At 29.5% G+C, this 17,682-nt stretch overlaps 1 protein-coding gene across 3 annotated transcripts in view; it reads left to right on the top strand.

Annotated features, from left to right (window-relative positions):
• LOC113555021 (semaphorin-2A) overlaps positions 1–17,682 on the top strand; it is a 345,931-nt gene that overhangs the window by 312,880 nt on the left and 15,369 nt on the right. For 2 of the 3 annotated variants that reach the window (XM_026959297.1, XM_026959295.1), the window contains one exon: positions 4,868–4,930. In XM_026959297.1, coding sequence (XP_026815098.1) covers positions 4,868–4,930 — 63 coding nt within the window. The remainder of the gene's footprint in view (positions 1–4,867; positions 4,931–17,682) is intronic. The other variant, XM_026959296.1, reaches the window with a different exon arrangement.

The following is a 17,682-nucleotide window of genomic DNA, read 5'->3' as shown; positions in this document are numbered from 1 at the left end:
ATGACAAAGATAAAAAGATGTTGGTGATGATGGTAGTGATGATAGATACACGTGTCAGAGTGCTCAAAGGTTCCAAAAAATAATTGGTCGATTGATTTTCAAATTCAATGTTTGTTTGGTAATTTCATTATGTGAATAAACACTTCCCATGTTTGTTGGTTGCTGATTCAATAGCTATGAGAAAATAGAAATAATTTCTATTATACCCTTTTGTGCAAAAATAACACAGACATAATACATATAACAATGTCGAGGGTTTTCCATTTTGCTCGCATTTAAATTTTTGAATTTATATTTACAAAATATATATTATATATTATGTACACCATTCACAAACTGTTTAGTATTTGTAAATGTATACGTGAACTACTGTTTTATGCATTGTGGCAAAATATTTATTTAAATATTACAATATAACATTATACTAGCGAGGGGTATATTATATAATTATCATTTAGTTATCATGTGTTACATATTTAGTTGGCATTAATTGAAAAATATTATAATTATTAACGGCTTTTTAAAAATGAAAGCAAGAACGGTTTAAATATTATGATAAGACGTGTTAAAAAAAAAACCTAATATATACTTTAATATATAATTAACACGGTGCACGAGTGACAGGAACAAAGTGTTAACCGTCGAAACTTTTGTGTTACGGTCTTGAATTTTAATAGGATAACACGTTGCAACAATTCGACGTGAAAACGTATCAAACCGTGGTGTTAATATCTTAATTTTATCGAAATCGTTATAAATTCTCACCTAATAGAATTTCATTCGGAAACGTCACAGAAAATTTATAATTATTAGATCGGTTGTGTCATACCGTCAGAACACCTTTTATTTATAATATGGATATGTATTCGCTGCTGCCTCTGTGCACTTTGACTGGTGATGGTATGTGTATGATGTGTGTATATAATATAATATTATTCCATTTGGGAATTGGCAACGGAGGTGTATTATTGCTCTATTCGTATTGTGTTTTCCAATTTCCTGACGGATGATTTGAAGAAGAATATTCAGTTGTTTCTTTCTACCGTGTCTATACGTCGAGTCAAATCCTGTAGCGTTCACCCCGTTTGCCGACAAAGCGGGTTACATATTATCGTCACACCCCCGCAGACATGCATCAATGGTCTCGTGAAAAAGGGGAAAACAGCAGAAGGAATACACATTGGAAGTCGGTTTACCAACTGTGACTAATACAATACATCGTGACATGACGTGTGCCACACAACGGTGTGAATTTTATTTAATATCATCCCGTACCGGTAGTACACATCACACATACGTATGTATTATTTAGATGTGTATTATTATTATTATTATTATTATTATCATTTTTATGACTGTGTTCAATGCAGTTTAACCACCGCTTTAATTCATAAATATATATATATAAATACTTAAATCACATCGTATTATGTTACATAATACAATCCGTTCTAAAATTGTACTAATAATTAATAATGCATTCAATCAATTTAGCTCCGTATAATTCTTTTCGTTTTACAAATGAACGTCAATATCAATAAAGTTGCGTTTTCGTAGTTAAAATATTGCAAAATTCAGACTTAAAATAACTAATTTATGGCAGACGTTATTTGCAGACTTTAATACAAATCATACGAAATGTTATTACTTCAATTCCACCTGAAACTTATATTAATAACATTGCTAAAAGTCTCAATAATGTTTCTGCGAAATATCTCGCATTTTGGTCTTAAATTTGATTCGATCAAAATCCATAAATAATAATAATAATATCTTACAGTTCAAAGCATCGTTTATAACTTACATTTTATTAACATTTATGATAATATGAATTCTGGCAAGCTGGAGTGAGCGTATACATAAGGCTAAATTGTCGTCATAACATGCGCCGAGGTCTGCCGTCCTTACACACACGGCCAAACAATTAATTCGGTCGTAAATTGTGTACGTACTTGACATTCCTGACACATTGCCTGCCGCCGTGTTCACGTTGGCGCGTAAAGTTTGTCGAACATTTCAGTACGATATTCCGTCGTGAATTCATTATGTACGCCGCGAAATGCAATAATTAGATTTGATAAAATTTGATTATGGTATATAACGCTGGTTCGCGTGTTTAAAGCACGTAATTATTCAAATAATACTAGTAACGATAATAATCGAACCACAACAGGCTATGGTAGAAATACTGAAGATGCCTAGATTTCTCAAATTTTTTTTCCTACCGGACGTTTCTCGATTTCGATAAAATATAAAGAAAAAAAATAATGTACACACTCTTCTTAATGCTGTTTTGAGGGCGGATACTCGTAGATTTCATTTCAATCTTGCGAATTCATCATTTCAGATGTGTAAAAATGTAATTCTGAACAATTCGACGTGCCCGGTATTCGTAAACGTGTGCAGGTAATATAATAATATGTTCAACCCGAATCTATCATATGTTTTCTGACGTTTTTCGCTGGGAACTAATACTACAACCCCGGATCTAAGTAAACAAAATCCTTCCTTATCACACGGTTGCCATGCCAATCGACAAACAGGTCTCTCGCGTATTTTTTCTTTTTTTCTATACATATATACAAACACACATATATAAAATATATATGCATATATATATATGCGTTTGAATGTGTTATTATAGGTTATTGTTTGCCTGTCTCGTCGACATGAATTGTTTGTGTGAGTATGTGCGCGTGCGTTTGCCTATATATGCACCAACAGTATTTTATACCCTTTTCAATCCAAATATTTATTTAACCAACTTGATTACCACCATAGCCACCGCCGCTACCAACGAATGAATTTAATCAGATGTTTTTGACCGGAAAAACGTAAGTTGTATTATGCCACGGGGACTTTGGGCGTGCTGAGTGATACGATAAACATTATTTTCAGTAACGAAAAAAATTTGTTAAAATTGAGAAAAAATTGAAAAACTGAAAATGATATAAATTAAAAAATGTTATGGTTAAATATAGTAAAAACTTATCAATATTTATCTTTATTTATCCCAACAGCGTTTTAAAAAATATTGCTGTTAGTTCATCGTTTTAACGTTGCAGTGGACAAAAAATAATATATATATATATATATATATAAATACACAAATATAACGGTTCGTAGGAATAAATGTTACGTGCATGCGATTTTTAATAAAAATGCATTTCTTATATCGTAGAAATGATGCATATGGATTTGTATTCACTCGTATAATATTATATACAGTGTATATAATATTAGTTCACAAAGATGATGCACGGTTATTATATCGCGTGTTTAGTCGAAAGGAATAGTATGATGAGAAAATTTACTCAAGTAAAAACTCCTCCGCGAAAATATTGGTAATAATATTTTTTGTTAGAGTATATGTCTAAAAAAATAATAAAAAAATTGTCTATGTCGAATGAATAAAAATACTACCCTCCTGTGCATAAATGCAATTGAGTAAGCCTATTCAAATTTAAAATATTCAAATTTCTTTACTCTCTGGAACTATATCAGTCCAACTCAAGTGTGGTATTATATATGACTATGAAAAAAATATATGTATATATAATAAGTAAATATGGTGTCTAGAGAAGAAATAGTTGAAAAGACACAACAGTGAAAACAATATTGTGCTGTATTTCTCGGTGACTGGTAAATATTCCAGCAAAAGGGTTTTCAGACATAAAATGCCATCCAATTTGTCTTGCAAGCTGGGCCAACAGTCGGGTGTTTGAGAAAACAGCTTTTAAAAATCACAGACGAAACATGAAAAGATAAAAAGGCAAAAACGTACACAAATGTGTGGAAACCCTGCGGGAAATCAAGCTTCGGATCGATCGAATCGGCCTAGGGAGGTAAAAAGAGTAGAGAAATGCATGTAAGGACAACGAGAGATTAGCGGTGAGGACGGATAAGAACAAGTGGGCATTTGGAAACTATTAATGCGACCCTTTTTATTTTTTGTTCACGTTTCTTCTTCTTCTCCAGTTGCTTCCATTTTGAATCTGGTAATAGAAAAAAAAATGAAAAAAAATCCGAACAAAATGAGAGCTAAATTGAAAAAGAGATTTACCTGAGGATTATCGAAAGTGTTGAAGCAGATCTATCTTCGATAGAGAAACCACGTTTATTTTAAACTCTATTCACTACCTAGCATAAACTTTAGATGCCTAAAAGATTAAGAATAAAACCTAAGTCTTTTTGGGTTATACGTCAATCTTAAAACAATGGTATATTATATACTTATTATAAGCAAAAAATTACATTATTTTATTAATCATAAGTAATAAATAGCGTTGGAGTCCTGGAGATATAATATAAACGTGTAACTCGAATAGTATGACGAAATTGTAAAAATATAATACTATTTAAGGTTGAAAACTAACTCTTGAATACATTTAATCTATTTCTCGCGTTTAAATAATACAGATCATAGATTATGCGTGACTTGAAATATAGAAAACATTTTGTTTTTGAAATTTAACGTCTTATCATTACTACTGTTTGTTAACAAAATATTATAGATCGAGTAAAAAAACACTAAAAATGTAAATTAAGTAACAAATACTACGAATTGTTTAAAAATAAATAATTTTAGTTTAAATTTAGTAATAATTGTAAGTGTTTAGAAACAATTTTGTAGTAAAATTATATTATTGGAACTATCGATTTAATAACAAACGTAAAACGATGACATAAATGTTACAATCCTATTTTACGAATGAATAAAAAACAAAACGAATTGCTCCTAATATCTACAAGTTTTATTACGTAGTGCCTACATACAAATGATACATAATAAAAATACTATTTGTCTTTTATTACCCTATGACATAGATTACACTTTATTAAAGGGATAATTTTTGTTTTGTTTCAGCAGGATTCCATAAATCTGGAACCGTCAAACATTATGAGCTGCACGTCTAAAGGAAAATCTGAGGTAATGTAACAAAAGTGAACTGTTCTTTTATTTTATTACTATGGGTTTTTTTTTATCGTTTAAAAATAATAATAAAATACTTGGTGTTAGACGAAAGAGATCTGAACCGTATTTTACGCAAAACAGGTATACGCGCGCGTTAGGTGGAGACTTTAAGCTTTGTTCTTTTTTACGTCGAGGATGACAGGAGGGAGCAATATGTTTACAATAACAATAGGGAACGAAAGAAAAGACAGAATTATTTCTCTTGCGTGTGTGTGTGTGTGTGTGTGCCCGCCCGCGCGTAATGTATATATGTGAGTATAATATCCATGCGCAGAGACAAAGAGTAATAAATATCCCTGTATAGGTCGGACAAAAGAAGTTTTCTGAATGCAAAAATCCGGATTAAAAAAAAAAACAACAAACTGATGTTATAGCGACGTACAGAGTGAAATTAACAGTTCTAGAAATAATATAGGTGCATGCGCACACGTGTATACGTAAATTAAAATCGACTAAACCTCGGTCTATGTATAACGCACTAGCCGCGTGTATGACTTTGGTTTGGTGCCGTTTTCGCATCGAATTTAATTTGTAAAATAGCTCTTAATGCGTAATCCATTACCGTTAAGCTCGGACGGAAGTCAATAATCCAATTCCGAACCCGGGTTCTTGCGGTTTATTAAATTCTTAACTCTCGGACCACCAAACGACCCCGATCGCGGTACTGGTACTACTCCGACGTGCCCGACCAGTGATTGAATTAAATCTACTAGAGAAGATATACCCGACATTGGCACTGGCCGTCAAAAGCAATTAGCATTTTAATTTGAACTCCGAACAATACCCAGACGCCCTCCGAAGGTTAAATAGGATCGCGAAAGTAGGGAGGGCGCTACTGTTGACAGGAGAGGAGTACGAGGTAGCTGCCACCACCGGCCGACGGTACAGAAGAAGTATAGAGTAGGCACATAATAATATACTATTCAGTCCATTTGACAAAACTCTTTATTTAAAAAAAAAATATAAACTAATATATATATATATGCATCAAAATATACATAGAAGAGTTCCGTGTATGTATATATATATATATATTATATATTCAAAATAAAGTCACCGCGGAATACACCCGTCAAAAACAGAACAATGTTGTTATCCGCATCGCTATTATGCAAAATAATAATTATAAACACATTTCTGCCCGAGCCATCACGGACATCGATGACAGAGTATATAACCCTTGATTCAGCCAACTATCAAAAACAATAATGGGGTTTACGATATAATAACGGTTTGATAACTCGGTCGAGGAGAGGAGGCTCGTTAGTCGAACGTTATCCCACAATGACGGCGGCGGACATATCCTGATCTTTCGATCTTTAAAGAAGTTAATCCAGATGGCCGCTGACAAACTAAAGAATATAATATAAACATTCGATTTTCAAGCAGAATGGCATCTGGTTAATATAAATCAATTACAGTATAAGAAAAACGGTCCATGTCATATAATATAAACCACAATCGTGATTAATATTTTATAGCAACAATGACATTTTTCTTTGGGTTTTCTTTACTGATTTGTTACGTACTCACGCGCCCGTCAATATGATCGTATATTTGGTTTTACTCGTCTAAATATAATTTTAAGTCTACATATGACGGTAATAATATTATCAAATTATAGAAATTTATTTTTATTTTTTGTTAAAAATATTTATAACCTATTCTTCAAGACACAATTGACAAATAATATAAGTAAGTATTTAGGTAATATTACAATAAAAAACAATGGATATTATATCAGAAAGGAAAACATCCAACGATAGAACCCAAACATTTTCCCTCTTATTTTAAATAAAAATACTGTACTTATAAGTAAAAAATGTACTGCATAAATTATTTTGATTTATCTTTCTTTTAATTGACAAATAACGATTTATCGCAGCATGTGTATTTGATGAGATTTGTGATATTAATAGATTTGTACGAATTTTACATTTTACTATTTCAATTTAAAAATAATTTTGGAGCAGACATAGGCGTGTACACGGATGTTGTAGGGTATGCTATAGCAACACCTACGAAATGCAAATAGCAAATATAGTTACAGTTTTCACTTATAATTTTTGTTTTTTTTAACTAACTAGTAACTATTTTTAGACGTTAGTATTGACAGTATTGTTAGTAGTTACAATTTACAAAATACAATATCATTACAAATCAAATTTATTAATAAATTATTTTAAAATATTTTACAATAAGTTTGTGTTTATTTATTTAGAAAAAAAATATTAACTCATGAGTAGGTAAGTATATTTGGTATCTAATATCTATACCTATTCAATAGTGTTTTATAATATACTCATAATATCCAGTATAATATTTTATCAATTACATTTTCATAAACTACATTTTTTATTTATATTTACTAAATTACATAGAAATCAATTATTTAATGATTGAATATAGAAGCATCAAGCAGAACATTCATAACATTATAATCCATTTTTGTATCAATTGTATAAATTTTCAAGACTGAAGAAAAAGTCCTATTATTACAGTGTAAATGCTCTTTTCTTAAAGCTTAAACACATATAAATGAATAATTTTCAGCAACACCTACCAATAAGTCCCACGCACGTCTATGGGAGAAGAGTTATATATATATTAATTTACAGAAGTTATCATGCAAAAAGTGATCTATAATATACGAATTTGGGATGACTGATGAATCATAAATTTGAATCATATATAGGTACTCCATAAAAAATATAAAATTACTTAAAATATAACGAAAAAACTACTGTTTTAATTAAACATTTTATTCAAATAATGCATAGTAGTTTCGTTCATAGTTATTATTATATGTTTAGAATTTACTAAGAAATTATTTTTTTTATCACAATATTTTATAGGAATGATACATCTCAACTTCAAATTAAAACTACGTGTATTATACCTACTCTTATAATTACATACTTTTTTTTCGAATATTATACACCTTTTTAAAAACGTACGACCTTAATTGTGAAGTAATTTTATACAAAAACCAGCAGTGTATAAAGTTGTTCAACAAGTTTGTTTAAAACTTTAAACGACTTTCGGTCATCAGTAAATATTTAACGACGAATACTCGTGTTTAAATCCTTCCATTTTAGTATTAGTTTTATACCGTTTTTTTTTTTTTTTTTTTTTTTTTTTTTTTATTGGGAACAAATTTTGTTTGCACTTATAAACATCATAATACTCTGTTCGATATCGAAAACTATCTTTTACTTATTAGGTACGCGTTTAAAGACTATAAACAAATTAAATTACTTTTAAATTTTAATTGATATTGAGCAAAGCAGTAATTCGTGCTACTTCAAAAGTGAGTGAAACAATATTAAGAAAATCCAAAACTTTTGAAAAATCGTCTGACTTGAGTCGTTGAACTCCCACGCTCATCAGTATTAGTGTTAAAAGTGTGTTTCAAAATTCCTGTTCGTTGATGACACGGATATAGTTTGCTATTTTTAACACCATTTCATTTTTATCCCACCGACAGGCTATTGTATTCTTTATGTTTGAAAAAATTATTAGTAATAATAATAATAAAAAAATATTGTTGCCGTTGTTATGAAAGTGTCCACAAGTTTAAGACGCGAGTGCAACCCCGGTGTAATAGAAACGGTCAATAAAATTGTGCGTGCTGTATATGCGAACTTGGGAAATTGGTAAAGTTTGTGCGGGCTTGTGCGTTATATTTGAGGTTAATACGAAACTTACCGGCGGCGTTTACTGTACGTGAAATGTCCTCCTTGAAGGTGTATAATAATAGTGTCCCGGTTCCCCAGTTCGTTTTATGTGTACCTACCACTAGATATATAGATATCCAGCTAGACCGTTAAAACGTTACCATTTATTATAATATATATATATATATGTTTCAAAATTTAATTTTAACCTCTTCCTATTGTAGTTTACGAACACTTACAACAATCGTAACTTTTAAATACATTTTTTTTTAAAATGTGGAAAAAAACTATCATACTACCTAAATGGTTTTTTTAATTTGTCGACGGTATAAAACACAATATTATATTTATAATTATGTCATGCGTGATTAATCTCATATTAGTTTTAAGTTATTAATGTATCAAATTATTTAAGTGTATAAAATTGTATTAACTATATTATGAATACCTGCTATAATGTATCCAAACACAGATGTTTAGTTATTATATTTTCTAATTACTCATCACTTTACATAAGTGTATTATGAGTTTTTTGACGTACGTTCGATCGATCACGACTGCTTTTAATGTTATTAAAAAATATTTTTATTTAATGTGGTTTAAACGGGTCACCATCTCAAAAATTACATATTTGAACGGTTTCATGCAAACGTCGAACTACTTTACCCGTTTCGCGTTTTATAATAATTACATCGGATACTACTCATTATGCTCAGTGTTTTGGGGTAATCGTTTACTTCCCTAGTATGTAATCTAATATTTAATACAAGTTTGAAATATAATGACATTTTTACCCCAAATTTGATAATCGACATTATATAACTATAACTTTGGGATTCAATTCATTCCTTTGCAAAAGGTGGTACGGCCTCAATTTTATTTCTTTTTTTTTTCACAAAGTAAACCTCATTGTGTCGGAATCTAACTTCCACCGCCCTCAACCTGATATTGGATAATTTACCCCCGAATCGTTACGGTCTGACACCGTAACGATTACGAACAACACATTTCCTTTTTATATTTTTTCTTTTTACTTTTCTGTGTATACATCACGTATGTGTTTATTGTGGCACAAGGCCATGACAGTTCATTGTTGGACGTATAGTACATACGCCGTCGTGCACACCGGTAAACAATAAAAGTGGGGTGCGAAGAAAACACTGAAGGTAGATAGGTATAAGGTGGTTGTTGTTCAACGGTTCGGCACTCGAGGTCTAATGAAAATTTAAAGAAAAATAAGGTCAACAAATTTATAATACTGATTTGAATTACCTTTTGATTTACAACAAAATAAAATTCTCAGAACTTTATACGTGTACTGAGTAAAAAATAAAATATTACCTGCCCAATTATTGTTATATATACATTATTATATGAACCATTAATAATTAAATTTCCTCATTACTTCACCTAAACTCTCTTACTCTCTCACATATGTGTGAGATTAAATGTGTGTGTGTGTGTGTGTGTGTGTGTGTGTGTGTGTGTGTGTGTGTGTGTGTGTGTGTGTGTGTGTGTGTGTATGGGTGGGTGGGTGGGTGTACTAGTGTACTACGTGTAAGCCTTTTTTGATTAATTTAACTCGTCGCTGTGGAATCAGATTAAAATACCTACAGAATTTATTAAAAACGCGATATTCCACGATGCCTGTGTTATGATGAAATATTGCATTAACATTATTATTATTACAACTACTACTACACGTACTACTAATACAGCTACCATATATACATTATACAGTACCAATATTGAAAACAGATTATTCAGCAAAATTAATAATTCATTTTACATCTATACTATACAATAATATAACCTAATAATATATAGCCCAAGTGATTACACCAGTATTACACGTACCTACCTATCTTTTTTCAAATATGTTTTAAAATCAAATTCATACTACACATTTTTAACTAAAAATAACTATATTTACAAAGCTTTTAAATTTAATGTGTTTGTTTAATTTTTCCGTTTCTCTCTATTGCATACATTACTTTCAAAACATTTTTTTTTTTACTTATCATTATTATAGATACACTCTCGTATGCTTATAATAATTAATATGTCTTTATTAAATTTAAACAATATAGTAACAGAGCTACATTATTCAAATACACTAAAGCAATATTATATTATCTGGCTATATTTAGTGACCTAATATAGAATGTATAGGCCCAGACAATACAGCATTAATTTCAGTGAAACTCCCATATCAAGAAGTCTCAAAGAGCCACAAAATAAATTTATATCAAGGAGAATTTTTTTAATCAGACTTAAAAAAATTTGGTTCCAATTTCGTTATTATTCTCAAAAATATTTCGTTAAACATAAAATTGCATTAAATGATAATTCGTTATATGGAAGTTTTATTTTACAAGTTAAATAATAATATTTAAGTCATTTGTATAAAAATATGTTAAAGTTTACAATTAGTTTAATACTATTAGTGTAGCATACATGTTGATAATATTTATTTCAACTCTGAAACATAAATTAAGAAAGGTTAATCCTCTGATTTTTGTTGCACAGAAATTTTTTTTTTATATAATATTTAAACACTTGAGAAAAATTCATTTTTATACACATTTGAACTAACTTTATAACATTCGAAAAAGTTTATACTTCTAGTTATAATAATTCGGGAATCTCTAGTTAGTTATTAATTATTATAACTTATAATAGTAACTAAATCAATTAAAAATATGACCATGTACGTTAGTATTTATTCAAGTGGTGAAGTGCTCTCAATGAACATTGTTGACCATGCATTAATTCTCTAATCTTTTAATGATTATCTATTGTATTCTCTATTACAGTATTTAAATTACTTTTCATCTTATTAAATTACCTTATTCTTAACAAAATGGTGAAAAAAATAATGAACCTCAATTCGGTGTTATGCAAGAAAGACATTTACAATGTATATTTATTTATTTATTTTTTGTAGATATTATAAAAGAAGAAATGTTTTTAAATTTAATTATAAGATACTAAGCCTATGTAACTGAATTTATTTGCATAATATTTTCCATTAAGATAGAATTATTTAAAGATATAGTGATGATAGAATTAGCGATTATCTTAGTGACTGAAGTAAGAAATCCGTCATCAACACAGTTAAATTTATTTCCTTTTGGAGAATAAAATTATATAAATATCGTTGAATACACTTAAAATAATTATTTGATGACAGAAACAATAATATAGTGGCTTTTTCATCTGTTTTATATCATGACACAAAATTATAAAACAAGTGTTTATTTTTCTTTTATTACTATTACTTGTGGAATCATATATCGTACTTCGTTTTATAAATCACCGACAACTTAATTTAACTCTCTTTTAATACAAATGCTATTAATTACATAAAAATCACTTAAAAGATTGTTTATCTTATATTTAAGTAAAAAGCATTTAAATTACTGGTATATATATAACAATTGTAATATTTTTCATATTTTATACAATTTACAGTATTCGCGTCATAAAATATAATATTTAAAATATTAGTATAGTCAAAATAATAATTTAACGTTAAAATTATATCGTTTAATTATTACATATATATTAATAACCATTTACTCTCAAAAGCTGTGTTCATTTTTCAGTCAAAACATGTTTGTATGTGACGCATAGCTGTATTTTTCATCCGAATTCCCAAAACTAAATTAAATAATTTTGTTGTTAAAAGTTTTTAATATCGGTTTCTTATTAAAACTACTTTATAATAAACCTTATAATGTTAATCGTATCAAAATATTTACTAACTATGGTTAAATTAATTTCATTTCCATATCGCTAAAATTTTGTAATATCTATAGTATACAATATATTGAATTATTTTATTATTTTCATGTACTTAATAATAAAATCCATCATGAAATATTAAAATCAATTGTATACAAACTTCCAGTTCTGTGTATATCTACAATTTATAATTAATCAAATAATAATAAATTCATATTACGTCAATCTTCAAAATTATGAAAATTAGTTCATTATTTTATACTAACTTTATTTAGAATAAAATCGAAGTACGATACGTTAGTAAAAAAAAATCCAGATGGTCTTATCTATGATAATATTTGCCGTGATTTTACATACAATAATGCCAGCTGAACTCGTACCGGTGTGACGATCTATATAATACTCGTACAAGAGTGCATGGTGCATCCATCATGTTCTAAAATACTTTTACATTTTTATTTGAAATTGAAAAAGAAACACTAAACATATACTTTATTGTTACCTTTTATGAAATATGATATTATATTCCTTTCTATTTACGAACCATAAAATAAGTTGGTGTAATATCATCTCTCGTATATAGAAAATTTAAAAAGTTTCAGTAAAACCATATAATAAATTCATTAGAAAAATACGCTGTTTTATCGCTAACTCGTGCTTAACTTTTTCCATTTTAACTGACGGTTAAATCAATATTGTAATACCTACAAAGATAACAAAAACTGAAAGTATTCAATTTAAGAGTAACTAAATACATAGTTTCTTTAGTATAGTTTTCGTCTGACTAAATGTTACAAAACGATTAATTTGTCACTGATGCAAGTTTTGTATTAAACTGAATCAGAACAACGCGGGACATAAACGTGTGAAAGTGTAAACCCTACCTGTATGTCTATACCAACTTTACGCCCCTAAAACACAGTTTAATTTTCCACGGCTTGTTGCATTTGCTAAAATTAGATATATGATGAAAATTAATTCGTTTAGTTTAAGTCAATCTACAATTATTCGTAAGTTCTAAAATGTAAACCAATTTTATTTTATTTTAAAACGTCCATTTTGTTGTACTATAGCATATTATTAAACACAATGTGTGATTTTTCTTTTTCATTTTTCTTTTTCTTATTATTAATACCAAACGTCATCATTATTTTAATATTTTTATATGATATGAAAATAAAATCGGTTTTTATAGTATTATTATCTATATTTATATGACGTAGTCGCACCATGACTGACTCGCGGGGCTTTTTAACAAGCTAAAAGACGACTGTGCTACGGTTATGTGTAAAATTATATCATAATGATATATTTATGGGCACATGGGACGGCGTAGTACCTATATAATATACATATATACTATATAAATAAATATTATGTATGCATATTGTATACGCAGACGTACGGGAACCCGAAATCTACTGAGGTACCGACTATGATAATATTATAATAATATCGACGTTCGTAATGATAAACGTTTCCGCATATAATAATAATATATTATAATATCGTTTCGCTGCCGTTGCAGTTGAACGCAAAATGCGGCCGACTGAAAACCCCCCGGCGTAACGGCTACAATTTCCTGACCCCGCGCGGTGGTCGAATTTATCTAATATACGTACCTACCAACCCTATATATACCACGCACACTCCCGGCATATTATTATATAATATATATGTAGCTATATTATTATTACTATATCTATCGGATTTCAATATTGGTCATACACGTACGCAAGCACTCCGGCCGAGTCCCCGAGCGATGGTAAATAATAAAGATTTGGATATCGCATCCTGTTATGACCGCACGCAGCAACGCGGCCAAGGCGCTTTGTCATCCGTTTTCGACACAAACGCCCATCATTCATACAAACACAAACATTTTGAATACGGTTTCCGATTGTAATCGCGAAATCCCTCCACATCCACCATCGCCGTCGACGTCGCCGTTCACTCCTAAATTATAATTTACGGGGAGATGTGTGCGTATTCGCTGTTCGACGTCCACACATATGCTAAAATGCGTACGTTATATACATATATCACCTATGTTCTATATACGTACGTGAGCCAATTGTAATTTAGCGACGGGTCCCGGCTGGTGACTAGGCCATAGAAGTGTGTGCGCGTGTGTGTGGGTATATGTGGTGAACACGATGGAGGAGAGTGCGAGCGTGTATGTGTTTGTGTGTGCGCGCGCGAGAGAAAGCAATGATAATAATTTTCCGAGTTATTATTTACGATTGCCCGGCCGGACCCCGAGGTCGTATATTATTCAGTAGAGGTCAAAACATTATTGAAATTTTCCGTTTTTGCCGCCAAAAATATTCCCCCGTGCGACCACCAAACAGGCAATAATAATAATAAAAAACATCATCGTATATGTTATATTTTATTCGTACCTTCCTTGCATTATGTGAAAAAACACCGAAATTTATTGAACGACAAACAAATTAAAAATATGTTTACCAAATATGAAAACTATTTTCCGTATTAGTTTTCAACCGGGTAAAGTACGACTTTTTTTAACAGATTTATATTTTTTTTTCGCTTATTCCTTATCAATTCTACATTATTATATTATTATTTTTTTGGTTTCATCTATCATATTCACATAATTTAATCAAGTACATAATAAATTACGATGGATAATAGTTCAGAGTGGGTATTTTTATTCGTTATATTTGAACTCCTTTATTATAATGAGTACAATATACATAAATAACACATATATACAGTTATACAAATATTTATGTATATAATTAACATACATGAAGAAATTTATTTTTATGTATATATTTGAGATGAATGTGAGTATTTTATAACCCATAAAATATTTTACTTATCTATCGTGAATGCATCAAATTAATTAGTCGAGTTAAAATATGTTTTTCGTCTATTATCAACATTTTTATATTACTTATTATTTATAATCTTATCATCTAATTGAATACCGCCATTCTTCTGTCATATTTATTTATTCGGATTTGTTATTACCTACTCGTTTTAATAAAATGAAATAAAAACTACTCGTTTTCATTATCAAAATAAAGCCGCTGTGAATACCATACCATGTTTTGTATTATATTTAAAGTCACTAAAGATTTTGTACAGAATACATCATTTATATAGACAAATAATTATTTTCAGCAAAAATATCTTTTTAAATTGTCATACAAAAAATGAAGATAATAAAATGTGCTTAAGAAATTAGAACCAAAAGAAAAAATAGTATTATAAAAAAAAACTTTACGCTTCTTTTTTCTTTGATAGATAAAATAAAACGAAATCGAATAGCCGTTAAATTATTTTTGAAAATTTCACTTATACTTTATGCGCTTACAGTGTTAATGGTATAGCCATTGGAAAGGTACAAAAAGCCATCTCCAACCATCAATGCGATAGGAATTTCCATTCAGGTGGAAAAAAAGCATGTCTAAACGAAAATGTTTAATTACATACTTCTTTTGTAGTGTTGCTGACTACAACTTACTGTTGATGAAAAAAAGGTAGGAAAATAAATGACTTTTTGAAATGGAAACACCAAAAATAGGTAACGACGGCCATTAGTTGATTGCAAAAAATATTTAACGCAGATATTGTAATTTGACATTTTTCGGATCACTTTTTACGTCATTACTTTAATATATTTTTAATTGTCATCGAAATAATTTTTACATGTCTACCAATATAGACAATTAGGGTTTTTACCATTTTTTTTTTATTATTATTATTATCTGCCTTTCTAGTTAAAGTATATATTATTATTTCTATGTGCATAATATCGTTTGGGTGACTAAATCTCCAATATTTGTCTACTACTTGCATTTATATGCTAACAACCATGTACACTGTACTTTAGCTGTCTTTCACTGTTATTATATTTACTTAAAATAAATAAAGCAAGTAAATAAGTAAAAATGGGGACTTTATTTTCTTATAAATGAAAGAAAAATAATAATAACACTCGTGCACACTATTTGGCTACTGTATATTTAAATTTCTGTACATTTATATATATAATACACCCATATCATCTATATGATAAATATAAATATAATATAATTTACAACAAGGAACTCCAAATACGGTTTAACTTTATAGTAATAAGACTACCAAACAATTATTTTGATAATAATATTTCAAATTTTAATAAATATCCACCCCTTTCTCCACTATAATTTTAAATAGAACTGAACATTTTCAATATTGATCTCCTAAAAATACAAACTAAATTCAATTTTTCTACGAGCAAATTCGATTGAAGTTTATGATCGAAACATTTATTCTACTAGAAAAATCTTAAGACAGTATCATTGTAAAAGCAATACATTTATCACTATGCGCAAAATCTAAAATTATTTTCAGACCTTTGTAAAATTATGATGAAATAAAATAATGAACGATTCTTCTCCCTTTTCAATTACATCATATCCGTACTCGTCTCTAAATAATTTTGGTCAACAATGTTAAAGTGTATTACAAATTAATCCAAGTTAATTAAAAAAAAAAAAAAGAGTCCTAATATAAAGTGAGCAGTATAGAACTACGTTGTATTTATAACACTTAAAAATCAATGCATATAAGTAGTGGGTAAAATCGAGGCTAGCGAGGTATGCGAATAACTAAAGCGCTTTCCCGGTGTATATAAAACTGAAAAATTAAAGCCAGTAATAATAATATACGAGTAATTAAGATGAAAATGTATGAGTTATAATTGTATGCGAAATTACAACGGGCTGCTCACTGTATTTAAATATTATACGAAAACAAATAACATCTAGTTGAACACACACAATACATTTCTTTGTCATTTTGCCGTAAACCCGCTGATATCGTCATGTAATGATTGACAATATTATTGAATAGGAAGGGGAGGGTGACCACGATGTCACATTGTCGCTGAAAACACTTTTCCTGACTTGTATATATAGATAGCAATATTACAAAACACGAAATTATATTTGACGCCGCTTTTATCGATCAACAAAACATGAAAATATAACAACGCTGCACGCAGAGTAAATTTATTATATACATAGATATTTTATATATTATACCTGTATAACTTTTTTTTAACGCTCACCCCACACGTTTTACCACCATCGCATGCCACTGATATAAATATATACGAAACGTTATCAATAACGAAGTTACGCGGCTGAAACCGCCCATTATTGTGTTTAACTCTGGTCTATAGATGTGTATACCTATATATATATATATTGCCATTTCCCCGGAGAGACTCGGTGTGTCTCGTCACAGTGGTCGACGTGCACAGAA

The sequence above is a fragment of the Rhopalosiphum maidis genome, chromosome 1, assembly GCF_003676215.2.
Source record: "Rhopalosiphum maidis isolate BTI-1 chromosome 1, ASM367621v3, whole genome shotgun sequence".
NCBI lineage: Eukaryota > Metazoa > Arthropoda > Insecta > Hemiptera > Aphididae > Rhopalosiphum > Rhopalosiphum maidis.
Note: the sequence above shows the minus strand (reverse complement) of the source record. Positions and strands in the feature narration are given on the sequence as shown.